This window comes from Myxocyprinus asiaticus, chromosome 38 (genome assembly GCF_019703515.2).
Source record: "Myxocyprinus asiaticus isolate MX2 ecotype Aquarium Trade chromosome 38, UBuf_Myxa_2, whole genome shotgun sequence".
Classification (NCBI taxonomy): Eukaryota; Metazoa; Chordata; class Actinopteri; order Cypriniformes; family Catostomidae; genus Myxocyprinus; species Myxocyprinus asiaticus.
Window position 1 is genome coordinate 4,571,897 of NC_059381.1, and position 27,834 is coordinate 4,599,730.

Here is a 27,834-nt window from a genome sequence, read left to right on the forward strand (position 1 = left end):
TCGATTACGTCATATGTAATGCTTCATGGGATTGTAGTTCATTCCCTCATGAAAGATGGTAAACACACAGTCTTGTATCTTTGTCTTTTTGTTGGATTTTCAAATAATTTTTTGCTTCAAATCAAAGTTTGTAACATTAAGATTCACCTCAGAGCTGGTTTGTTTGGTTCATGTCTTAGAACTCTTTTTGAAGGATTTTCTGAAATCCCTATGGAAAAAATTATTGTTGAAAAATACTTCCGGAACCAAGATAGTTGAAAAAGTAGCACTGTTGCACTCTTGTGTTCTGAATTTTCCCTGGCAAACAATAAAAGGGGTGGAAAAAACCCATGGACTTACGTTGAATAAGGGATCGAGCCATATCTAGAGACAAGAATATCATAGAGACTTGGGGGCGGGCTCTTTTTGCCTGGGCCATTGCATTTGCTGAGCAACCAATAAAGGAAAAAATACTCAAAACACTTTAGAAATTGCATAGCAACACCCTGGCAACCACCCTAGCATCATAGCAGCAAGTTTTGCATAGGCAAACACCACACAATTTTCTTCAGAAAATGTAAACATCTAGTTTTGATTATGATTTTGCTCTAACAAAAGCATTAGAATGGAGATTAATTTCTGGCAAATACAACACATGTAGATTTTTAAATCAAGTGCTGCCCACTACTGGTGGATGTAGGTCAGCAGATCCTGTCATGGTTGGTTTGTGTGTTTTGAAAATTGAAACTGCTTCCAGCTGGCCTGGCACTAAATTGAGGGTGTTTAGATGAGTCATATGATAACTGATTACACACACACAAATGATCGGTCTTTGAACGAACTGTCAGATAATTAGTGTCTTCTAAGTACTTCCTTTCTAATGCCATAGGACTTTTAAGCAAAGGTAATCATATTAGCACGTCTCACTCTCATTCTCTCTCTCGCTCTCTCTCTCTTTCTCTCTCTTAATTTTTAGGGTATTCCTGGTCCTCCAGGGAAGAGGGGCAAGATGGGTAGGCCGGTAAAGTTTTGTCTCAACATACTTTATAGATACAGATGTGAGTTGGCTTGTAAGTGTGTATGTGACAAATGTAAGCTTGTTTAGTCTAGTGCATTTATTGAATGTATGTTTCTGCATTTAATAAGTTTAACAAATGCATTGGGTTGCCATTTGTGTGTGTGTATGGAAGAGAGAGAGAGAAAGAGAGATTGTTTCGTGATTGTATTAAATCATTATTTTCTTGTGGTCATAGTACACAATAAATAACACACATACTTTTGCTATTTAAATGGGGGACATAAAACTTTTCTTCTTCTGTTGATTTTATATATAGAGCTGTATAAATTAACCCTCGCCCAAATCCTACCCCTAAAAGAAAACGTTTTGCATTTTTAGGATACCAAAAAAAAAAAAAACTAATTATTTGCTTTATTTATGACATACACACACACAGATTGATTCAAACGTATAAACACAAAGCATAACTGTGTTAAGAATACACAACTACAAAAAAGAAAATGCTGAGATGTGGAATCAGCCATACAGAGGTTATTTCAATCACAGTGACCTTTGACATCTGACCTCAAAACATCCTGTTGAGTCAGCAGAGGTCAGCATGTTAACACAGTGATGCCATCATTAGTGTTGTTTACTAAAGCAAGCATCACTACTACTATTGCTCATGCTTATTAAGGGCTAGGTATTTGAAAAAACCATCATATCAAATCATAAATGTAGAGACTTGGCAATGGACTCTTTTGCCAATAAGCAACCATCTAACAAACACCCAGAACACCCTTTCAAGTGCATATCAACACCCTGGCAAACCGTTTTGCACAGGCAAGCACCTTTTATATTTTCTTCAGAAATGTCAAAATATAGTTGCACAGATGTTGCATAAATGTCCACCACATCATAAATGACTATAATAATGTTGTGTTGTAATGTTGGCCTCTCACTCAGGGCTTTCCTGGGGATTTTGGAGAGAGAGGGCCACCGGGACTTGATGGAGAACCAGTGAGTTGAACATCTATTTTATTTTTTTGCTTGTTATTTCTTATATCACACTTTGTCATTTTTTCTGTCACAAAGCAGATAACACACTGACAAACAGATCACAGCATATAACTGCTTTCACTCAAAACAGATATGATAAGAAACACATATGTGTACACAGCGTTTTCAGCTCAAACAAGCTGTGGAAGGGTGTGTGTGTGTGTGTGTGTGTGTGTGTGTGTGTGTGTGTGTGTGTGTGTGTGTGTGTGTGTGTGTGTGTGTGTGTGTGTGTGTGTGTGTGTGTGTGTGTGTGTGTGTGTGTGTGTGTGTGTGTGTGTGTCTGTCTGTCTGTCTGTCTGTCTGTCTGTCTGTCTGTCTGTCTGTCTGTCTGTCTGTCTGTCTGTCTGTCTGTCTGTCTGTCTGTCTGTCTGTCTGTCTGTCTGTCTGTCTGTCTGTCTGTCTGTCTGTCTGTCTGTCTGTCTGTCTGTCTGTCTGTCTGTCTGTCTGTCTGTCTGTCTGTCTGTCTGTCTGTCTGTCTGTCTGTCTGTCTGTCTGTCTGTCTGTCTGTCTGTCTGTCTGTCTGTCTGTCTGTCTGTCTGTCTGTCTGTCTGTCTGTCTGTCTGTCTGTCTGTCTGTCTGTCTGTCTGTCTGTCTGTCTGTCTGTCTGTCTGTCTGTCTGTCTGTCTGTCTGTCTGTCTGTCTGTCTGTCTGTCTGTCTGTCTGTCTGTCTGTCTGTCTGTCTGTCTGTCTGTCTGTCTGTCTGTCTGTCTGTCTGTCTGTCTGTCTGTCTGTCTGTCTGTCTGTCTGTCTGTCTGTCTGTCTGTCTGTCTGTCTGTCTGTCTGTCTGTCTGTCTGTCTGTCTGTCTGTCTGTCTGTCTGTCTGTCTGTCTGTCTGTCTGTCTGTCTGTCTGTCTGTCTGTCTGTCTGTCTGTCTGTCTGTCTGTCTGTCTGTCTGTCTGTCTGTCTGTCTGTCTGTCTGTCTGTCTGTCTGTCTGTCTGTCTGTCTGTCTGTCTGTCTGTCTGTCTGTCTGTCTGTCTGTCTGTCTGTCTGTCTGTCTGTCTGTCTGTCTGTCTGTCTGTCTGTCTGTCTGTCTGTCTGTCTGTCTGTCTGTCTGTCTGTCTGTCTGTCTGTCTGTCTGTCTGTCTGTCTGTCTGTCTGTCTGTCTGTCTGTCTGTCTGTCTGTCTGTCTGTCTGTCTGTCTGTCTGTCTGTCTGTCTGTCTGTCTGTCTGTCTGTCTGTCTGTCTGTCTGTCTGTCTGTCTGTCTGTCTGTCTGTCTGTCTGTCTGTCTGTCTGTCTGTCTGTCTGTCTGTCTGTCTGTCTGTCTGTCTGTCTGTCTGTCTGTTCTGGGGATTTTGTATGTATATAAACCTCAACCTTTACTTCCGGTGGCAGAAATGTAACTTCTGTGTTTTCTGTGGACATTTATCTTTTAATATACAGTAAAGTTGACCTTAGTCAGGATAAAAACATTTGAGGCTAACAAAAAATGAGGCTGTGAGAGATAGACATACATTCCCTATTTTCTCAGAAAATAGCCAATCAGAAATACTCTTTGTGTCTCAGTCATTTTGCACATTCAGTTTTCCTGACATACGATTGGCTTAAAGCATGGAATTTTGGAGAGCGAATGTGTGGTTGAAGTTACAAAACACCTCAAATTACTTTCAGCACCTTTAAGATTTTGGTCATGTCTAACTTTTGCAAGTTTTTTGTCCACCGAGAAGTTTTTGGGAATTCCGTATTTTCAATGTTTCATTTGTTAAACAATCGATAAAACGTAGATATATAACATATTGAAGAGACTGTGCATCAATCCCTCACAGCTTTGTTTTCATTCTTGAAAAATGTTATTATATGTCAACCCTGATTAAGGTTAGGTCCATAGCATAATGTATTTGATAATTAAGTGTTCAGAGTGATCACTGAATAATTTAAAGATTGTTATAGCACCTCTTTTTTCACCTGTAAATCTCAGCTGGACTGTGAAAACAGGAAGTTTAGCTCTCTCATTTCCTGTTATCCCTTTCCTGAAGAGGAGTGAAGTGCTCCTTTCACCCGTTCATCTCACCAGGGAACAGAGAGGAAATAGCTCTAGTACGCTGCAGCAGAGCCAACAATAAACCATCTCTGTGTCTAACACACACATATATACAGTCATTTGAACAGCCATATTAACATCTATGAATATGAAAAGAGGGCATTTACATTCACACAGCAAATGTTATAAATGCCACACGTTCCACACCCAAGTTTAGGGACGCATATTGACTCTTAACCCATTAAGCTCTAGAATTCTGTACGTTTAGGTAAGAAACCATAGCACTCTTGTTTCTGTACTTCTATTAGGGTGTGATTGGAGCTCCTGGTCCTTCTGGTGTTCCTGGTTTGATTGTGAGTAAAGTCTGTTTTGTATCATGGTAACACTGTATCATGATATTTTTGCTGAACATTTAATGAAAGAAATGATTTATACTTCAAAAGCTGTAGTAAAATACATTTTTGATGAATTCCCAATTCAACCAATCAAATTCACACACTCAAACACAAGCACAAATAAATAAAAAATCAAAATCTTTATATAGAAATTGGAGGCCAGTTACACTATTTCATATAGATTATAAAATCTACAATTCACAAATCTTTATAAGCAAAAAAAATCTTATTATATTACAGAAAAAGAAAAACAAACCTGGGTTCCTGGCTTTCCTCAAGGCCCTGGTCTCAGATATGAGAATACCTGAGACCATACATCAGTCGAATTCTAAATTAATGTGATAAGTTGTGGCATTCCTTGGCAACCGTAAATAACTCAACTGTGATTCATTTTACACCCATTAATAACACATTCTTTCTCGTCTTGCATTCACAAATGCAAATAAGTTCATAGAATTTTCCAAAACAAACCATTTTTTGTTTATTTTTATTTGGGTAAGTTAAGTGAGATAATGTGCCCCCTGCAGGACATCACTAACATGGCATTTCACCTAAGAAAAGCATTAAAGGAATATTCCAGATTAAATACAAGTTAAGCTCTATCAACAATATCTGTGGCATGCTAACGATAAGCACAAAAAACAAATTTCAAATCTGTTGACAGATACTTGCAATGGAAGTCTATGGGGCAATGTTGTATTATTGTTGCCGCATAGACTCTCATTATAAATGCATTTCTGTATACACATTTGTTTTTCAAACTGAGGTATGAGGTATTTTCTGTTGTAATCAACAGCATTTGTAGCATAAAGCTCAACTTGAACCCAGAAAATTGTTTTTGCAGGGTCACAAAGGCAACATAAATATGTTTTCATTCATTTTGCTACCTTTGCGCCTCTCAACCACACTAGAATGGCGTTGTTTCAAAAATGCTCTCCGTTAATGCACAGTTTGGAAAACGATGACATTAGGAAACTAAAAAGTAAGTTTTCAAAAGAAAACAGATTTGTGTGGATGTGGCCAAAAGCTGAGTTGCTTTTGAAATTAGAACTGCAAAAATGAGAAAGATGTTAACCAAATTAAAATGTGTATTACTTCTGGAATTTTTTCTTGAACGCAGACGTCAACAAATAAAAAACAGCAGATTTAATGTGCCATTCGGACCAAAATTTTAAGATCAACCTTCCATTTTAAAAGCACTGATGATTGAACAATTAAAAAACACTGCAGACGGATGCAAAAAATGCATTCGGTATAAATGACCCCTAATCTTACAATCATATTTTTCTCTCCTCAAGGGTGATGTGGGCCCGGCTGGCATAGTCGGTTTACCAGGACCAAATGGACTAAAAGTAAGTCATATTCACATGTACTGCCATATATACCTTTATCACTCAAACTTATCGATTTTATTGTATTTGTCTGTGTGTGTGCATTTTCTAGGGTGTACCAGGAAACATGGGCGAGCCCGGACTGAAAGGTGATAAGGTGATCTGAATACTCTGTTATTGGCCTGTTATACAGCAGCATGTGATGGAAAATCTCTCTCCCCATTGGCCAGCCTGTGTTAAGCATGTGTTTTAAAAGCATCCCTGGTCAGCCCCTGAGTAGCATATTATCAAAGTGATTTTATAGGAGATGCGGGCAGTTTCTGCACCACTAGTGGCACCAAACAGAATAGCAAGAATTGCTTTTTAAATAAAAAAATAAAATAAAAAACCCATGTCTGCCATTGTTTGGACAAACATGTAGCCTGCCACTCAAACTGGCTGCAGTTCTGTTTGGTGCCACTAGTGGTGCATAAATTCACAGAAGATGACAAAAGTTTATTTTTGGATGGCCTATTCCATTTTTAGAGTTAATCTATGTACTAGATTGTATGTATAGAAGTCAAACCCTTTTTTCAAACTGCTTTTGAGAGAATAAAATATATCTTGCCCTAACTGTATTCTCTCTACTGCATTATCTTCTACCATGACTTTCCCTTGTCTGTTTTCTGGCTTTGTGACTCACTTTGACTTTTTTCTTTCTCTTTCCTTTGCTATTTCTCCCAGGGTGATGTGGGACTTCCTGGAGAGCAAGGGGAGATTGGCTTCCAAGGAGACAAGGTATACTTTTGATCCCCCCCCACAAAAGTACACTTGCTGTCAGAGTGTTACACAAACTCACTTGCATGCACTTCAACTAGTGTTAATATTGTGTGTGATTTTTTAGGGTGTTCAGGGTTTACCAGGATTGCCAGGGCCTCGAGGAAAGCCAGGACCCCAGGTTTGTTCTTATTTTTCTTTAATTGAATAGATTTGTTTGTGTGAATGTGTGAATTGCAGATTTTATAATCTACACAAAATAGTGTAATTGGCCTCCAATTTCTATATACGAATTTAGATGTTTTGATTGATTTATCCTTCTGTTTATGTTTGAGTGTGTGAATTTGATTGGTTGAATTGGGAATTCATCAAAAAATTACAAATTCCCAATTAACCTGTAAATCAGTGTACCAGATGCAATGTTTAGCATTAACCATGTATTAACACTTAAATATTAATCTGACACTGTGGATAGCCTAAGAGCCCAGAAAACAATATTAACAAGATTTTAACCTGAAACCTAAAAAGGTTCAACTTACAGTATTTGTTTGTGTTTGTGTCTGTCTGTGTCAATATCTGAGTTATTTGTGTGTTTTCTAGGGCAAACCAGGAGAGAGAGGGCCCAGTGGATTACCTGGTCCACCAGGACCTGAGGTATGACTCCATACATAATTACCATAAAAACTCATTTGTTTTAAGATTTAAAAAATTCTGTTAATTTGAAATCTGCTATAATTAGCCCCTAAGATTCCATCAATAAAAAAAGTAAAAAAAAAAATAATAATAATAATAATATATATATATATATATATATATATATATATATATATATATATGATTAAAGATATTTATCAGCAGCCTCTTTTTTTTTATAGCTTGCAATCTAATTTTGATGGCAAAAATAAGGTGATGAAATGAAATGAATTTATTTAGAATACTAAATTATTATATCTATATTAATATTTGTTACAAAATGTGCCTAGATGTGCAACTTGTCCAGTTCTATGTATGTTAACATATAATGCTGATTGGTTAATTGGTTCATTTCACACAGGGTTTCCCTGGTGACATTGGAAAACCTGGACTCAATGGACCTGAGGGCCCAAAGGTGTGTTTATTGAATAAAAAACATTTTAATAGTTTTTATATATATATATATATATATATATATATATATATATAATGTAAATGTAACCTCATGTTGTATGTGTGGACAAATGTTCTCTTCTCAGGGTAAGCCTGGAGCGAGGGGTTTACCAGGGCCACGTGGAGCTGCAGGACGAGAGGTTTGTGTGTGTGTTTATTTGTGAGTTCCATAAATTACTTTCATTAAACAAACAGAAGACTGAGTTTAACTTAATTTTCATTCTCAGGGTGACGAGGGTCCTGTGGGGCCACCAGGGCCAGTCGGACTCGAGGTGAGTTGTGATTTACACATATGCAGAATTTGCATTTTGTTAATTGTGTGTTGGCGATTTTATTTTTTTTTTATTTTTTTTCTTATTCCAGTATGTGGGACAGTGTATCTGTAAGGTTTTTGTTTGCAATGTTGAGATTTTTGGAAATGCACAGTTTAGTGAAACTGATGTTATTTGTTAATTTTAGACTCTATTGCAAATGTACTTTTTTATGGTTGAATCTCACAAAACCTGTAATGAACATGTCTGGGTCATATTTCACCACAAAATCAAAAGAAAAAAGTACAAAATATATTTTGCATTAAATGCAAAGTCTATTTTTAGGAACATTAGGATTTGTTTGCATTGTGAAATTATGTTCATGGCAATTAACCTCACCCCCACCCCACCACCACCACCACCTCCCAATTCTGATTACTGTAATGCTTAAAAAAAATAAAACAAATATTGTTTTCATTATTGTAATGCAAAGAATGTGCAAAAAGTTATTAAGAAATGTAAAGGATTTATACATCATGGTAGTATTTATTGTACTGTAAGAAATAATGTTATTACAGTTATGAGAATCTTATTAGAATCACCATTTGGGAATTACATAAAAACTCAAATGTAAATAAAACTTTGGGACACATTACGGTAATGAGAATTTTGGGCTAAGTTGTTAGAACAATAATGTTACACTGCAAAATATCTGAATGATCCTAAAAAAACTACATTTACTTTCAAAATACTATGAAACACTAGGCAAAATACAGTTTATTAATTTTTATTTTTGGGTTATTGGGTTGTTATTATGAGATTAACCATTTATATTCTATTTGAGTGGAGAAAAAAATCCCTAATGGACCACACGGTGGCGAAATGGGGATCTTACTTTGGAACAGCTTTAATATAATTGTAAATGTCAATGAAACATAGATGCAAGTAATTAAGGGATTTTATTCTTATAAGACCTAAGAAAAGAATATTTTCAGTCTCATAAGGCAGATAAGTTCCCCATGAACAGTCTCTGTATAACAGAACATGACCCGTTCCCACTCTGTCTCTGTTTTTCCTCATTTTCCTTCTTTCGTTTCACATTTTCTTGTTTAACTGAACTCACTGCGTCTCTGGCTCAAACTCAGAACATTTCTGGATGTCTTCCAGAAGTCTTTCCTCTTTTTCCTCAAACAGGTATCTGTTTTCCTCATCTCTCTCTCTCTCTTTCTCTCTGTTTTGTGGTCTGTCATTGGATATGTCTTGAGGAGTATTTCAGTATGTACTCTTTGTGTGTCTGACCGCGGTTCTTTTACATTGGCATTTAGAGTCACCATCTCATGCACAATTTGCACAGTCACTATCAAAAGTCATCGATTCTGTGAATAAATCTCATTATGAAATGTCTGCATCATATTTCTCCCAAAAATCAAAAAGGAAAATATTTCTTAAAGGAAATATAGCATTTTTTTTTTTTTTTGGACCTTTGCATCTTGACAAAAAATGTAATTCTCATGTGTGTATTGTGTAAGCTCATCGTGTGTGTGTGTGTGTTTGTATGCATTCTAGTTTTACAAATGGCTGTCATTTTCACTTGTCTCTAAATTTAATAGTTTTTTTTTTCTGTCTTTATTGTCTTTACAGGGTCTAATGGGTAGTAAGGGTTTCCCTGGGGCTATTGGACTTGAAGGAGTCAAGGTGAGAATGCTAAGCAATATAAACACACAAATCTTTTACACACACACACACACACACACACACACACTCAAACAATCTCTGATGTTTTTAAGGGTGAGCAGGGAGTCACAGGACAGGCTGGGCCCATGGGTGAGAGGGTGAGTATATTATGAGTGAATTATACTCTTTGAACACACGTAAAAACACAAATTGTGACCCTCACACTGTTAATATTGTGTTTTAGGGTCTTGTTGGCTTCATCGGTCCTGCAGGGGAGGTTGGACTAGCTGGAGAGAAGGTGAGACACACCAGAGAGGTTTACCTGATTTTAAGGTCCATCTGTAGGCATGACTTCACTGACGTGCAGAATACAGTGCAGAGAGCATTAGTAACATGTTGCATTATTATTAGGGATGTCCCAGTACCGGTACTGGTATCAGAATCAGATCAGATACCACGTTCCTGTACTCGTACTTGTAAAAATGCTCCGATACCAAAAACCAATACCATCTGATGTACGAATGTCATTACATAAACATTTAGCACACAAATTTAAATCACATATTGTCCTAATGAGATTATTTAACCCTTTAAATTTGGATAGGCCCGCTAATCGTCAAAATATTAATAACTACAGTCTTGACCAACACAAAATCGGTATCGTTTGAAAGCTTAGAAGCTACTTTTCAATGCATGAAGACATTATGACCATAAGTGAACAAGTGCTTTGAAATTTGCAGACAAATCAGAAGTGTTCTGTTTTGATAATTTATAAAAACAATTGCACTGTACATATTATTGCAATCAGTAAAAACATAAAACTGATCAAATAGCCATGTGTCATATGATGTTGGAAAGCTCTCAATGAGTAGAATACAACAAGCTAATGTCTTTGACAATTATGTTAGTGTTGCATATATGCCACGTTTCCGCTTATAACTTCACGAACAGAACATAATATATCACATACCATTACTGAGAGGAGGTAATTATCTTTCAAATGAGTCCACACACAAGGTAATTGGATGCAAAGATCATTAGATCATCCACACGAAGTGCAATGTTACATATGGCCACCAGGAGATGGCGCCAAGTAAATGACACAGACTCAGTGATGCAGACTCAATGACTCAAAAGGAAATCATTCTGTGAAATCTCATTACTAAAATCAAGTCTGCATGCTATGCATACCTTAAGTCATTGTTGTGTTTGCATGTGTAATTAGTTTTTATAAACACTTTTTATGTTTTATTTGTTTGGAGAGACTTTTGGACACATGGAGACGTTTTTGGAAACTATGATAAATAATTTTGCAGTGCTATAAATTTTGATTGCTTTGTCATATCAACACAAACTTTTTCTCAGATACAGTTAACATGAGCCACCTTATTTACACCCAGAGATATATAATGTGAAATAAGAAAAAAAAAGTAAATTTTTGGCTCAATTTTTATTGCAAATTTTCAGCAGTTTCTTAGGCTGAGAGTCTCAGAATCTATCATAATCATAATCTATCTATGTCATTAAAACATTTGAAAAGTGTTATTTACAATGATACCAAACACTTCACCCTCTTTGGGTTTGTGTGTGTGTGTGTGTGTGTGTGTGTGTGTGTGTGTGTGTCGAGTTATAAGCCTTTAGTTTTGGGTATGCCACTGAAACAGAAAAATCTTTAAAAACACCATCAGTGCTTAAAGGGTTAACATCAAAAACTGTGATTTATTAGGATAAATATATAGTTTGCATGTGCAGCACACTTCAAATGTGACAGTGTTGTAATGACGCTGGCTACACGTACCTTTTAAAGGTCCTCCTTGACTCATACAAGGAAAAACCGTTATGAGCGTCACATGCTCTGTTTGTGGCAGATGACAGTGAACAGAGCGCAAATACACATTGTAGTGCGAGGCACATACAGAGTACATACTTATTTAATTAAATAGCAGCCTTTTGCAGTTTAGTAATCACTTTGAGTCCCATAGCGACTGGATTTTCCAGACTGAAAAGCTACCATCATCACACAGAAACACTTCAAAATAAAAGCTTTGTTAAAATAAAAGCTCAAATAAAAATGTATTTATTATTTGTTATTTATTTGAAAAAGTAACTTGAAAAAGTGTCAATTCAAAGTAATGTTACTTGTTACTTCCTAAATGTGATCTGATTACCTAACGCTTCAGGAAGAGTTTGTTGCCACTGTCCAAGAATACTAGCTATGCATATGTGTGTGTGATGTTTAAATGTGATTAATGTGATTTATTAGGGCGATCGTGGCGAGATGGGATTGCCCGGGCCTCCAGGAGAGAAAGGATCTACGGTACGATACGACACACAAAAAAACTATGCACAAACTCTGAGCGTACACTTCCTCCCTCCTTCTCTCAACATCGAATTATGAGTGTTGTTTAAAACAGGAAGTTCAGCTGTCCATCACTGTTACACAGGTCACTTCCTTCCAGTCATCAGCTGACCAGAGTGTTAATAGAACTCAAGTGTGGAAGTGTTTTGGGGGGAGGGGGTATCTAGAATGTTTGTTTCTAGAATAATATATGAGTTGAAAACAAAGTCTCTTGTACCTATCATCCCTTCCAAAAATACCATGATAATATATCTATGGTAATACCTTGTTTTTTTAACACTACCATGATGGTAATAGATTCTTAAACAAAAAAGTACCTTGAAGTACCATGTCAATACTGTAGTATATGAATATGATAATCATACAGTACCATAAAAGATATCAAAGCACAGTTCTATTACCATCTGATACCATCACTGAACCATGGTACTTCCTTCATACAAGTGATATTATTTTTAAATATTTTATGTAATAGTGAATAAAATGTAATATTCTGTCATTTAATACTTTATTTATATAAATATACTGTATATATTTATGTATTATGTATTGAAAATTATCAAATTTTTTTCGTAATATGTATGTGTGTGATTTTATGTGTATTATGTGGATCGCTTACAGGGTCACCCTGGAACCCCTGGAGAGAGTGGCCCACCAGGACCAGCAGGCAGTCCGGTGAGTCTACATCTTTGGATGTCAAATAACTTTAGGTGAAAAGTGCCATCACCTGCTGTCATTAGATCAGCCTACTGTCTGTTAGCTGTTACACACCTCTGTGTAACGATCTGCGGTTATAGGTCAGATAGACATATGAAAACAAACACATACAGGTAGTAGCAGTAAGTCTGTCCGACATTAACCAACAGCCCCAAAGAGTGTGTGTGAGTCAAAAGACAGATAGAGAGAGAGAGAGATTAAGGAGATTTAGAGTGTGTGTATTTAACTGTGTTTCTTTTATAGGGCTCACCGGGATCACGTGGACCCATTGGCATGAGAGGACCTAAAGGAAGACGGGTAAGGCATCATACAGGACATGTGTGTATGTAAGTAATTTGTCATTTAGCAAATCATTTTATGTAAAGCGACTTACAGTACTTTTACACACCACAGTACAGGGATTGAACCAGCAGCCTTTTAATTACCAGACTCGAGCCTTAACCACTGCACCACCTCTACCTGTGTTAGTTAGTTAGTTAGTTAGTTAGTTAGACAGACAGACAGACAGACAGACAGACAGACAGACAGACAGACAGACAGACAGACAGACAGACAGACAGACAGACAGACAGCCAGCCAGCCAGCCAGTGAGTGAGTTTAGTTAGTCTAGTTAGTTATTCCTTAGCTATCTAGCTAGCTAACTAATTCGTTTATTAATTTGTTGTCTTTTAGTTAGTTAGTTAGTTAGTTGGATAAACAGTGAGCAAGTTAGTTTGTTCTTCATCTATGTAGCTAGCTAACTGCTTAGACTAACTGGTTAACAAGTAAGACAGCATTTAGTTTATACATTTACTATCTTTTAGTTAGTTAGTCAGTTAGTTAGTCAGTTAGTTGGATAGATAGTGAGCAAGTTAGTTTATTCTTTAGCTATCTAGCTAGCTTACTACTTAGTCTAACTGGTAAACAAGTGAGACTGCAGATAGTTTGTTTATTAGCTAACTTTTAGTTAGTTAGACAGTCAGTGATTGTGTAAGGGAGTTAGTTTATTTGTTGGCTACCTAGCTAGCTAACTATTTGGTCTAACGGATAAACAAGTTAGTAGGTAGTTTATTCATTAGTTATTTATTCATTTAGTTAGTTGGCAATAGAGTCAGTCAGTGAGAAAATTAGTTTATTTATTAGCCATCTAGCTGGATAACTACTTAGTCTAACTGGTAAACAAAGTTAGATAGTAGTTAGTATATTCATTAGTTAACTTTTATTTAGACAGTCAGTAAGTGAGGGAGTATTTGTTAGCTGTCTAGCTAGCTAACTAATTAGTCTAACTGGTAAACAAGTAAGATAATGGTTTAATCAATAACTAACTTTTAGTTAGTTAGTTAGTTAGTTGGATAGACAGTAGGCAAGTTAGTTTATTCTCTAGATGGCTAACTTTTTATTTTAACTGGTAAACAAGTCAGATAGCTGTTAGTTTATTCATTAGCTTTTAGTTGGTTATATAGTTAGTTAGACAGTCAGTGTTTGAGTGAGTGAGTTAGTTTATTCGTTATATAGCTAACTATTTGGTCTACAGGAATATACAAGTCAGTAGGTAGTTTATTCATTAGTTAGTTATTAATTTAGTTAGTTTGACTAGAGAGTCAGTTAAAAAATATTCATTCATTAGCTATCTAGCTGGTTAACTACTTAGTAAAACTGGCAAACAAGTTAGATATTAGTTAGTTCATTCATTATTTAACTTTTGGTAAGTTAGACAGTCAGTGACTGAGTGAGCGAGTTCGTTTATTTGTTAGCTGTCTAGCTAGCTAACTGTTTGGTCTAACAAATAAAAAAGTTAGTTGGTAGTTTATTCATTAGTTATTAATTCGTTCTTTATTCATTTAGTTAGCACATTTGTTTATTCGTTAGTTATCTAGCTGGTAAACAAGTTAGATAGTAGTTAGTTTATTCATTGGCTAACTTAGTCAGTCAGTGATTGAGTAAGTGAGTTTTGTCATTTGTTTGCTACTGTATATAGCTAACTACTTAGTCTAACTGGTAAACAAGTAAGATAATGGTTTTGTCATTAGCTAACTTTTAGTTAGTCAGTTAAGGGTTGCCAACTGTTTGCCAAATTAACGCAGAACACTTGAGCATTTTGAGCACTTCAATACTGGACGATTCAATACAGGTCTTCCTTGAGTGTCTCTCCACTAAAATACGGGACAATAGGAGTCCTGTATGGGACATGTCTTTATTTTGGCTAAAATACAGGACCTCTCATAGTTAGTTAGTTACTTTGTGTAGGTGTTTGTATTTATTTTTATTTTTGGGTTTCAATCAGCACAGAAACAGGTAGTTTGTTATCTTACACTCACTCACACACAGACGGAGAGTAAAAGTTTTTCATTAACCAACCGAATCAACATTAGTTACTGGATAGATACAGAGAGCACAGGGGTGTGATGGAAAGAAACTCAGGGAGTTGTGTTTTTCCAGACCACTGTCTGGTCTCAGTTAGAGACCCTCAGTGAGCATTTAACCCCATTTTCGTATCCTGCATTTGCCGCCTCCATAACAGAAAAGTTAGATTATCTGAAACAGTGTAGAATGTATAGAGTACTGGTGACATATTTTCAGCGATAATGTACTTTTCTATCTTTCAAAAATACTTCATTATACAGGCAAAGCTGTCTGACATTACATCAAAATCATCAATGATTGTCCAATCAAAGATGCAACAATTAATTTTTGTAATGTTTAATGAGTAAATGCTATTTAATGTTCTCATTTCCTTTGCGAAAATGTAAAAGTATTTTTTTTTTTTTTTTTATTCAATACGGTATCAGCACATTACAAAGACCTACTGTATGTCATTGCTTGCAGTTGTGTATCCAATAAAGCATTATATAACAATAAATATCATTGATGCAAAGTTTTCTAATCTGGCTAGACATTTTAAAGTATCTTGGATGTCTATCCATATATTCAAACCATGCAAAGTAATATTGGGTTTACTCGGTTCATTAGCAACACAAGGGACCAGTAGAATGAAATAACTTTATACTGTCATTTGCAGCACTAATACTGTAGGTGCTGACAGCTAATGAAACAATTTAGTTTGGCATGTTTAATGAAAATAAGGATGGTCACCATAGTAACAACACAGCAGCATTAACCCATCTAAAGTTGCCTGGCATACTGTATAGATTAACCCGAGCTTTTGTCTGCCCAGCAGTATGTGTACATCTGTGTGTGAGAGAGAAACAGACAAGTAGAGTGTTTGCCAACTGGCAGAAAGTATGCAATGATTTTGTTTCAACAGTGTAATGTTTTTTGGCTGGACACACACACAAACACACACTCCATAAGTTAGTGTAATTATCAGCACACACTCACACACTCAGCATTCTTCGAGTGAAAGATAATCTGTGTCTGCTCTCTTGATGGAGTCTGTGTTTGAAACCATATTTTGTTGGTGAGCCAGACTGCTGTTTGCGATAGCTAGGAGGATTTGATTGTTTAGGATTGTGTAGTGTAAATGTGTGTGTGGGACAGTATTTCTTTGTACATGATACATGTGTGCACACTTGCCCGTAATATGTGGACAAAATTGTCCCCAAAATTTAGATAAATCTGACAAAATGTCAGTTCGGGGACATCGAGGGACATCCTTAAAGGGATAGTTCAACCAAAATGAAACTTCTGTCATCATTCGCTCACCATCATATTATTCCAAATTTGTATGACTTTCTATTTCCATTGAACACAAAAGATGTATGGAAGAATGACAGCCTCAGTCACCAACATGAGATTTGGAAAAACATGAAGGTGAGTAAATGATGACAAAATGTTCATTGAAGGTGTTCATGGGGTGAACTCTACTCACAATATCCCACGTATCTAAATCTGACAGCACAGCTCCCTCTAGTGTTTGAGTATATATTGCAGAATTTGTGTATGTTCAGAATAATGCAAAAGTTTGTTGATGCGTTCACATACTATTTTTGAAAAGTAATCTGCAGTATTCAGTGTATACTTTGCAGTATACAATATTCTATTCCTAAAATAGCCAAGGATATCAGTGTATGAAACATCCCAGCAGTGCTCATGGCTTTTGTTTACATAATTTATGTATTTGTGCTTGTGTTTCAGGGTCCGAGAGGTCTAGATGGTGTGACAGGTGAACCTGGAACTGAAGGCAAGAAGGTAAAGACCAAAATCCACCCAGATGGTTCACACAGTGACCACAGGTTAATGTTCTTCACATTTATATCTAACTAATCTCATCTCATCTCATAGGGTCCTGATGGTCCTCCAGGAAAAATTGGTTTCCCAGGAAATGGGGTAAAAACTCCTCACTACTAAGTGCTCTTGACATTTTCTTTCTGATTGTGTTACCATGTTAACTGTTGCTATGTTTCTCCAATCTCTCTGCAGGGCAAGATTGGGGAATCTGGGGAGGTGGGGCCAAAAGGATTTTCGGTTCGTCCCTTTATCGACAATTATTATGACATATTCCACTTGATATATTCGTGAAATAATGTAATAGTGGCAAGAAAAAGTATGTAAACCCTTTGGAATTACCTGCATTTATATATAAATTTGTCTTAAAATCTAGATTGATCTTCATCTAAGTTACAATAATGAACAAACACAATCAGTTTTAAGAAATAACAAACAAATTATTGTATTGTTCTTGTACATACTGAATACATCATGCAAACATTCACAGTGTAGGTTGGAAAACGTATGTGAACCCATAGGCTAATGACATCAACAAAAGCTAATTAGAGTCATGAGTTGGCAAACCTGGCATCCAGTTATTGAAACGAGAGGTGTGTGAAGGTGTTGGTTAGAGCAACTTTGACTTATAAAAAGCACTGTGTTTGCTATTCACAAGAAGCATCTGCTGACGTGGACCATGCCTCGCAAAAAAGAGATATCAGAAGATCTATGGTCAAGAATTGTTGCTTTTCATAAAGCTGGAAAGGCTTAAAGTTATCTCGAAGAGCTTAGATATTCATCTGTCCACAGTTAGACAAATTGTCTATAAATGGAGTTGATTTAGTACTGTGGGTACTTGCGCTAGAAATGGCCGTCCAGCCAAGATGACTCAAAGGGCACACCGCAGAATGCTCAATGAGGTAATAAAGAACCCTAGAGTGACAGCTAAATACTTGAAGGAATCATTGGAACTGGTTAACCTCTCTGTTCAAAACATTAAACAGGTATGGTGTCCATGGCAGGACACCACGAATGAAGCTGCTGCTTTCCACCAAAAACATTGCTGCGTGGCTGAAGTTTCCAAAGACCGCCTTGACACTCCAAAATGCTACTGGGAAAATGTTTTGTAGACTGATGAAACTAAGGTTGAATAGTTTGGGAAGAACATGCAGCACTATGTATGGTGTAAAAAGAGCACCGCATACCAACATGAAAACATCTTCCCAACGGTGAAGTACGGTGGAGGGAGCATCAAGATTTGGGACTGCTTCAGGGCCTGTACCGCTTGCCATCATCAAGGGAAAAATTAATATCCTATCCTACAGCAGTGATTACCAACCCTGTTCCTGGAGGTCCCCCAACACTGCACATTTTGTATATCTCCCTTATCTGACACAGTTCAGGTCTTGGAGTCTCTACTAACGAGCTGATTAGTTGAATCAGGTTGTTTGATTAGGGCTATATCATTCTGAACATTGTGCAGGTATAATCCGCAGCTACCGGAAACGTTTGGTTGAGGTTATTGCTGACAAAGGATGATCGACAAGTTATTAAATCCAAGGGTTCACTTACTTTTTCCACAGCACTGTGAATGTTTAATGGGATGTGTTCAGTAAAGAAATGAAAGATTATAATTGTTTGTGTGTTGTTAGTTGTTATACTTGTGACTTTGATGAAGATGAGATCACATTTTATGACCAATTAATGCAGAAAACCAGCTAATTCCAAAGAGTTCACATACTTTTTCTTGCCACTGTATTATGTGAATCGTATATTGTTAGGTTAGGGTTATTTAGGGTTAGGGTTGTATATTGTGGAATAAAATGCATCTCAATGTGCTTCAGATTATAAAAACATAAAAACAATAAAATTAAAAAACAACTTGAATGACAGCGGATGTAGTTACAAAAATGTAATTATTCAAAAATATTTTGACAAATTTTAATCATTCTTTTTATTCATTTCAGAATAGGTTCATTCATTGTAATGTTTATTTATTAACATTTCTAAATGTTTATTCTAGTATGTATTATTTTAATCATTAATTTATTGACATGTTGTTATTATTACCATGTTATTAATTGAGCAATAATTTGTTATTTAGGGAATCCAGGGGCCATCCGGAGCCACAGGTGACAAAGGAATTGCAGGAGAGCCAGTGAGTTATGCTTTATTTCTCTTCAACGCACAGAGACATATTTTTCCCTCTTTCTTTTTACGTAAACTGAGAGCTGATAATATATTTACATCCTCTGAGTATTAAAACAAAAATATCTAGAATGTGTAAATTCATCTTTTTGTCCTTTGTTTTCAGAGTGTCTCTCTAAGAGGTTTAACATTTTTTACATTGAAGCGTTCATCAAATAAATGTTAATTAAATACCTGTTTATCTTCTGTTTATGTTTACTCAGTCAAATTCTCACATGTGTAGTTTGTCTTGGTGCATTTGGTTTGTCATCTAATGTGATTAAGAGCACATTAACAGGTTTTCAGCTCTAATAATCATCAGATTGTCATTCCTGGTATCAAACACTTATTTGCAGTTTAAGAACGTACTGTAAAGCAGATTTTCAGCAGTTCTGCAACACGCACATGCTAACATCTGCATCACAGTTTAACATTTTGGCCTCTGATAATGGGAGATTAATTAGTCTGCTTCATTTGCATATGTTTTGTCTGTGTGTGTATACTGTATGTGTTGTGTTGATATATTAATGGTAAATGATTTTGTTTGTTTGTGACAAGGGACCTCCAGGGGCCACAGGAACTATCGGACCTCCTGGAAATCCAGGGCTGAAGGTAATACACATGCAGACATTATGTACATACACAATACATGCACAGAACATAATTTACTTTATTTATAATATGAGGTTTTGTCATATTAAGCTTCTGTCAGATGTTTCTGTCAGCTGTGATTAATCTTCTTTACACACTTCTTTACAGAAAGAAAGTAATTTCAATTGATGCATGTAACGTTTTTGGCACAAATAAAAATAAGTAATAATAAAAAACCCTTCTTCTCTCAGGGCCCTGCAGGAAAAGTTGGCGACCCTGGACTTCCAGGAGAACCTGGAGAGAAGGTGAGGTATATTCAACATATTGTGAACCTGTTTTCCCTTAATTCTCTTTCCTGAAGTGCAATTATGCTCAGGAAAAATAGCTGTTGCTAAATCTGCTTGTTTTGGGCAGTTCAAACCCCCATTAAGCTGCTGTAATGACTAACACAGAGTATGTGTCGCAATCACAGCTATGTTTGTTTTACATTTGCATTGTTAAAGTTAGATAAAGTCAGGCTGAGTTTAGCAGTTCCCCGCCACAAATATGCAGTCACACATCAGTGGACATAATTGCCATTTTGCTAACTTGACTAGTGTAATTAAATAAAAAGAATGTAAACTTGCAAGAAAGAAATGTTTATTATGTCTTTTCATTGTTTCCGTAGGGCTCACTCGGACCGGCAGGGAATGCTGGGGCAGCAGGACTTATCGGACCACGGGTGTGTGTTCATTTCGTCTGTAAAAATATATGATATTCTGGGTATCGCCAGCTACTACATAATACACACCGTTTCAAAAGTAAAACCACAAAACGTAAACATTTTACGTGTGAACATCGCTTACTAAACGCCTATCTGTGTAAAGGTTTATCTAATAATTCTTAAAAAAAATAAAATAAATCTGGGTTACAGTGAGGCACTTACAATGGAAGTGAATGGGGGCCAATCCATAAACGTTAAAATACTCACTATTTCAAAAGTATAGCCACAAAATGTAAACAATATGCGTGTTAACATGATTTTAGTGTGATAAAATCCCTTGCTAATCTTTTCTGTGTAAAGTTACATACAGTTTTACAACTTTGTTGCCATGATGATATAACACATTGAACACTAAAACCCTAAAACGAGCCTAAAAACAACAATTTTAACAACTAAACAACTTAAGTATTACACAAGTTTTAACAGAAGAATGAATGTAAGTGCTTTTGTAAAGTTATAAGCATCACATTTCTGTGTTTAAACCCTCCACAAATTGGCCCCATTCACTTCAATTGTAAGTACCTCACTGTAACCTTGATTTTTGCTTTTTTGTTTTCTAAAGAAAAGGAGAGATGAGTCGAAAGTAATTTTTGTGGTAACTAACATTATGCTACAAATGCATCGATTGAGCTTAATTTGTATTGAACCTGGAATATTCCTTTAAGGATGTGCTTTTGTTTGTTTGATACAGGGAGAACCAGGTTTGGAGGGTGAAGCTGGTCCATCTGGTCCTGATGGTGCCAAGGTAAACAGATGACAAACATGTTCACAAGTGTCCTGGAATATATGATTAAACTGCAAAAATGTGCAGCAAACAGTTTCATTTGTAATGTTGATTTTTGAACAGGGTGAAAAAGGCGACATGGGCAGCGAGGGTGAGCAGGGTGTCAGAGGTGAACCTGGAATCAAGGGCAAAGAAGGGCCACCGGGCGACCCCGGACTCACCGGCGTCAGAGTGAGTGACACAGTTGTGCACATACAGTCTCACATCAAAGGGATAGTGCACCCAAAAATGAACATTCTGTCATTATTTACTCACCCTCATGTTGTTCCATCCCCATATGTTGTTGAAATGTAAAGAATCTGTGGCAACATTGTTAGATTCGTTGTTTTGTTTTTCACTTTTATTGTTCTGTTGCAGAGCAGTGATTGTTATCTCCTATTATTATCTTTGCGGAATGACGTTTTTTGTTTTATGTGCTTTTTTAGGGTCCTGAAGGAAAATCTGGTAAAAATGGTGAAAGAGGGAAACTGGGGTTAAAGGTAAGAGTTCTAATTAATTAGAACTAATAATTACATGGTGTGCCAATTACTAAATCAAATTAATCGCAGTTAATCGCATACATAAATATTTGCTGAGAAAGCCCCTCAAATAACAATAATTCAGTATATAATGTTTAAATAATTATAAATAAAATATATGCATTATAAAAAACATTAATACAGATAATTAAAATGCATTACATTATTTAGGCACACAAGTTACACATTAAAAAACATCATTCAAAAAGTGGCTTTAGAATGCAATATATTGTTTATTATTGAACATAAGTCAATCATTGGCCTACAGTTCACAGCAATCCATTTGGCAATTGAATTCCTCAATCAGTCCGAGATTTATTATGAGGGCTTTTCTAAGGACGCTTCAATGTACACATGCATCAGACGAACACTTTTGGAGCGTCTCTGTTAAGTTGCGTCATAAACATACCATTTTTAGTTCGCTGTGTCATGTTAAACGAAGTTTGAAACTTAGAAAAACACGCCTTGAGATCCCTGCATCTCAGTAAGTGTGGTTTCTTCTCTGTATAAGCTGCACGTTGCCTATACAGCAAGTTTCATTTACTGCCCCCTGGAGAAAACAGGTGGGACTCCAATCTTGAATTGCTCAGATGGAAGGAATATTCCTTATTACAGTCCGCGAACATGAATAATTGCGTACATTTTTTTAACGCTTTTTTTTAAATATAATTAATCGCACTGAATTAACGCATTAAATCGACAGCCCTAGTTAAAAGTAATTACATTATTTTTAAATTGCTACAATATCCATATTGACAACAATTTTACGTTACCTGTAGGGTGCCAAAGGTAACATCGGTCACTTGGGAGAGACAGGAACCATGGGAAAGATTGGACCTATCGGAACCACCGGACCAAAGGGCTCTCGAGGAACCATTGGGCATGTGGTAAAAACAAACAGCTATTATTAGTTTGTTTTAGCAGTTTAACCAAATTGATCTTGTTTGTAATCTGCACAATAAACGTTACAAGTTCTATTTATCATGTATAATTGCACTTGGGGCGCGTGGTGCGCATGCGCTATGTCTCCGTGGCAATGCGCTCAACAAGCCACGTGATAAGATGCATGGGTTGACGGTCTCAGACGCAGAGGCAACTGGGATTCGTCCCCTGCCACCCAGATTGAGGTGAATTACTACGTGACCACGAGGACTTAAAATGCATTGAGAATTGAGCATTCCATATTGGGTGAAAAAAGGGGAAATATCCCCCAAGTTGCAAAAACAGCCCCAATTCTCACATGACTTTGTATCTCATCCTCTTCCTTTCTGTGTCACAGGGTGCTCCAGGACGGATGGGGCTGCAGGGTGATCCAGGCATTTCAGGATATGGGGTGAGAGAGAGACGAGCATAAATACAATCACATGATCACATTATACTAGCACATCAGCAATCATTCATTCCTGTGTCAGTGCACAAATGTATCAACTTATATTAGGCCAGCTAGTGGAACAGTGCATGAAATCTCTCTCTCTCTCTACAGGGTCATCAGGGACCTCAGGGTCCAATGGGACCCCCAGGATCGAAAGGTCAAAAGGTAGAATTTCCTCCCATGTTCCATCTTGGATTAGCATCTGAATTCTTACCTGTAATGTGTATTGTAGACCGATGTGACCTTCGTGGTGAATCTCACAAACAAATGTCTGGGTTTTATGTCACCCCAAAATAAAAGAAAATAAATTCAATTATTATTTGCATGATGAAAAGAAAGCCTATCATAGCACCATTGAGATGTTTTGCATTGCATTGTGTTTTGCATATTGTGCATTGCATTAGATTATTTTTAATTACAATAAAGCACATCAAATGCCCCAAATTTGCATCACTGTAATGCAAAAAAGAAATAATAATAATAATAATAATAATAATTTTTGTTACTGTAATACTGAAATGAAAAACACCCTGTACGGACACAGAGATTTTTTATTTATTAAAATCTACATAAATGCGGTACAACAAATTCAACCTTGATGTATACTTAACCCTTTAAGGTCGGATGGGCCCACGAGAATAAAAAATAGTTATAACTATAACTATAACTAGCCATTAATAACTACAATCTTGACCAACACAAAATAGGTATCTTTTGAAAGCTTAGAAGTTCTACTTTACAATATATGTAGGCATCATGACCAAAACTGAACAAGTGTTTTGAAATTCGCAGACAAATCAGACGTGTTCAATTTTGATAATTTACAAGAAAAATTGCACTGTACATGTTATTGCAATCAGTAACAACTTCAAACTTTAGCCATGTGTCATATGTTGCTGGAAAACTCTCAAAGACTAGAATACAACCAGCCTATTTGTTTTACTCACAGACAGAAATATAGCGAGTAATAACTAAGTATATGCCTTTGACAGTTATGTTGGTATTGCCTATAAGCCGCATTTTCGCTTATAACTTCATGAAACATAAATGGAAACTAAAATATAATTTACATACCATTACTTAGAGGAGGTGATTACCTTTCAAACGAGCCCACCCACAAGGTAATCGGATGCATAGATTATTAGATAATCCACACGAAGTGCAATGTTACATATGGCCACCAGGAGATGGCGCCAAGTAAATAACACAAACTCGATGCAGACACATGGAGACGTTTTTGGATGCTATGATAAATCATTTTTGCAATGCTATAACTTTTGATTGCTTTGTCGTATCAAAACAAAATTTTTCTCAGATACAGGTGACATGATTGGGAACAAAACAAAAGTTTTTATTTACAGCCAGATATATATAATGTCAAATCAGAAAATCTAAATCATTAAAAAATTTGAGAAGTTTTTTTTATAATGATACCAAACACTTGACCCTCCTTGTTATAAATAAATAAATAAATAAATAAAAATAAAATAAAAAACCTGTGCTGTGGAAGGTGCCAGGTTACACCAATGAAAGAAACTGCCCTAACGAGGACACAGTTACTTTACCATTGGCATCCACCTGTGAAACATTAAAGTTACAATCACATTTTCTGGATAAAAAACCCATTGTTAAAGGACCATTGGTCAGACTGTGAATCTGAAGGAAAATTAAGACCAAAGAGCATTCCACAAATTTTAGAGATAATGTAATAAAAATGCATAGATTAGGGAAAGGGTACAAAATAATATCCAAATGTTTGGACATCCCAGTGAGCACAGTTGGATCAATAATCAGGAAGTGGAAGCTGCACCACACCACCCAGACACTGCCAAGAAAAGGCCATCCCTCAAAACTCAGCGCACTAACAAAAAGGAGACTTGTGAGAGAAGCCACAGAGAGGCCAACAATCACTTTGAAGGAGCTACAGAGTTCAGTGGCTGGGAGTGGAGTAATGGTGCACCGGTCAACCATATCAAGAGCACTGCATAACGCTGGCCTGTATGGGAGGGTGGCAAGAAAGAAGCCGTTACTCAAAAAGTACCATCTGAAAGCACGTCTGGAGTTTGCCAGAAAGCATGTGAGTGACCCAGCTGCGATGTGGGAGAAGGTTTTGTGGTCAGATGAGACCAAGATAGAGCTTTTTGGCCAAAACTCAAAGCGCTATGTGTGGCGCAAACCTAACACTTCCTATGCCTCAAGACACACCATCCCTACAGTGAAGTATGGTGGTGGCAGCATCATGCTGTGGGGATGCTTATCATCAGGGACTGGGCATCTTGTTAGAATTGAAGGAAGAATGGATGGAGCAAAATATAGGGAAATACTGCAAGAGAACCTGCTTCAGGCTGCTAAAAACTGAAGCTTGGGAGGAAATTCACCTTTCAGCAGGACAATGATCCCAAGCACAAGGCCAAAGCAACATTGGAGTGGCTCAAGAACAAAAAGATAAATGTCCTACAGTGGCCCAGTCAAAGTCCTGATCTCAGTCCTATTGAGAATCTGTGGCTCTCTTTGAAAATTGCAGTCCACAAGCGTCACCCAACCAACCTGAACAACCTGGAGCAAATCTGCTGAGAAGAATGGGCCAAAATCACTTCGTCACTGTGTGCAAAGATGGTACATATGTACCCCAAAAGACTTAAAGCAGTTATTGCAGCAAAAGGTGGCTCGACCAAATATTAATGTGTGGGGGTTGAATACTTATGCAAGCAAAATATTTCAGTTTTTATATTTTTCATAAAAAAACTTACAATAATTTATTTTGAGTTTCAGTGTTTTAAAATAAAATATCAATCAGAATGAAATTTCAGTGTACCATTTGTAATTCGGTAATATGAGATAATTGGTCAGGGGTCTGAATACTTTTGCAACGCACTGTGTGTGTGTGTATATATATATATATATTACTATTATATTATTACTATATATTATAAGCCTTTAATTTTGGGCACACCACTGAAACAGGAAATCTTTAAAAACCCTTCAGAGCTTAAAGGGTTAAAAAATATATTGATTCAATATTTATTTACTTTTTTATTTATTTATTGCATTACAGTAATAAAAGTGAGAGATTTTCAAATTACCGCTACAGACTATTAGGAAAGAAATGTGCTTAATTGTCAAGATAATAATGTCACAATACAAAAAAACAAAACAAAAAAGTTTGGTATTTTTATCTTAAATTTTCTTTATGCAAAATTTGCTTTCTAAAATGTTGGCTTCTGAATTTGTGAATTAAATAGTCATGAAATTTCTTGACTGTTTTCGAGGGATTCACCTTCAGTCACTTCTAGTCAAGATCCCTCACAATTTTTTTTTTTCACTTTAATTGGATGGTTTGCAGAGGTTACAGAGGCGATTCTTGTGAACCGTTCAATTGCTCAGATAGGAACCGTGCTGTGATGTTTAAATATCTCTCACCCTCTAACACAGCTTAAATAAATCTGCATGCACACACGTTGTTCAATAGATGTCTAGTAGCGTAAGCATTTAAGATTGTGTGTGTGCATGCACCTAAATGTACTTAAAATGTGGAACAAAAAAAAAAGTTTAGTAAAACCTTTGGCCATCTTTGAGGTAACACATTACATTAACTGCTTTTAAAAGCAATGATGTATGAATATGGCGATCAAACAGTGCCATGATATTACAATCTGAAACCATCACTGTAGCATGGTATCACCAGAGTTTGCAGTTTTGTTTTGGCAATAAATTATTTATTTGGTGTTGAGAAATGCATTACACACTCATCCTTATCTCTGTCACAAACATCAGATATTCCTCTTTCAGTTTTCAGTAATCATGTGATGTTTTGCATGATGTAATGCTGTAGGGTGAACAGGGGGATGATGGGAAGGTGGAGGGCCCGACCGGTCCACCAGGACTCAGAGTGAGTCGCTCTCATCTTCACTCTTTATCTCTGGCTGCAATTTCTCCCCAATGTCATTAGAAGAATTCATAACTTCATGTGTTTTGGCTTGTGTGATTTCAGGGACCAATAGGAAAGCGAGGAGACAGGGGCGAGTCAGGAGATCCAGGATACGTGGTGAGATAAATATTGCCTTATCACATATGAAGTGCATCAGATAATTTACCAATGTGCTTCCTGCTCACACCGAAATGTGACTTTCCTATAACAGATTAAGAACCCGCTAAGAAGATTTAACTTTAATTAAGTAAATGTAAGAAATGTGTTATGGATTACATTGTTTAAGATGAAGGACATTTCAAGACTTCTGACTTTCTGTTTACTTAAATATCTCCCAGCAAAAACTATGATTAGTGTAGACAGAAATAAGTGTTTTGATACATAAATAAAATATCTTTGGGCAGAGAAATACAAAATATTATTAGTTGTGCTTCCTAAAGCAAGGTTTCCCTGAGTTTTAAATTTCAGCACGAAACTTGTCCCACATTGGTTGTGCTACAGACATAAATGATACATCAGACAGTGAGGAGAAGTGTGCTATTACTTTTTTAAGTGATTGGACATTTGATTGATTTGGTGGATAATAAAACAAGGGAAAAATCCCTTAGACTTACATTGAATGAGGGACCCGAGCCTGACTTGGTCCAGTAAGTAACCACCCAGAATACCTTAGCAACTGCATAGCAATGCACTTAAAACCACTCAGAACACTTTAGCAACTGCATAGCAACGCCCTGGCAACCACCCACAGCACCCTTGCAACTGCATAGCAACACGCTTAAAACCACTCAGAACACTTTTGCAACTGCCTAGCAACACCCTGGCAACCACCCACAGCGCCCTAGCAACTGCATAGCAATGCACTTAAAACCACTCAGAACATTTTAGCAACTGTATAGCA

The 27,834-nt window shown here is 36.6% G+C and overlaps 1 protein-coding gene across 1 annotated transcript in view; it reads left to right on the forward strand.

Annotated features, from left to right (window-relative positions):
• The window catches only part of LOC127429293 (collagen alpha-1(XXVII) chain A-like), a 104,468-nt gene that overhangs the window by 59,422 nt on the left and 17,212 nt on the right, over positions 1-27,834 (forward strand). Inside the window, exons 12-43 of the mRNA XM_051678246.1 lie at positions 956-1,000; positions 1,943-1,996; positions 4,324-4,368; positions 5,709-5,762; positions 5,854-5,898; positions 6,465-6,518; positions 6,625-6,678; positions 7,098-7,151; positions 7,552-7,605; positions 7,730-7,783; positions 7,871-7,915; positions 9,536-9,589; positions 9,682-9,726; positions 9,813-9,866; positions 11,832-11,885; positions 12,549-12,602; positions 12,888-12,941; positions 16,719-16,772; positions 16,866-16,910; positions 17,004-17,048; positions 18,895-18,948; positions 19,536-19,589; positions 19,820-19,873; positions 20,236-20,289; positions 21,023-21,076; positions 21,179-21,286; positions 21,541-21,594; positions 22,413-22,520; positions 22,913-22,966; positions 23,117-23,170; positions 26,838-26,894; positions 26,997-27,050. Coding sequence (XP_051534206.1) covers positions 956-1,000; positions 1,943-1,996; positions 4,324-4,368; positions 5,709-5,762; positions 5,854-5,898; positions 6,465-6,518; positions 6,625-6,678; positions 7,098-7,151; positions 7,552-7,605; positions 7,730-7,783; positions 7,871-7,915; positions 9,536-9,589; positions 9,682-9,726; positions 9,813-9,866; positions 11,832-11,885; positions 12,549-12,602; positions 12,888-12,941; positions 16,719-16,772; positions 16,866-16,910; positions 17,004-17,048; positions 18,895-18,948; positions 19,536-19,589; positions 19,820-19,873; positions 20,236-20,289; positions 21,023-21,076; positions 21,179-21,286; positions 21,541-21,594; positions 22,413-22,520; positions 22,913-22,966; positions 23,117-23,170; positions 26,838-26,894; positions 26,997-27,050 — 1,776 coding nt within the window. The remainder of the gene's footprint in view (positions 1-955; positions 1,001-1,942; positions 1,997-4,323; positions 4,369-5,708; positions 5,763-5,853; positions 5,899-6,464; positions 6,519-6,624; positions 6,679-7,097; positions 7,152-7,551; positions 7,606-7,729; positions 7,784-7,870; positions 7,916-9,535; positions 9,590-9,681; positions 9,727-9,812; positions 9,867-11,831; positions 11,886-12,548; positions 12,603-12,887; positions 12,942-16,718; positions 16,773-16,865; positions 16,911-17,003; positions 17,049-18,894; positions 18,949-19,535; positions 19,590-19,819; positions 19,874-20,235; positions 20,290-21,022; positions 21,077-21,178; positions 21,287-21,540; positions 21,595-22,412; positions 22,521-22,912; positions 22,967-23,116; positions 23,171-26,837; positions 26,895-26,996; positions 27,051-27,834) is intronic.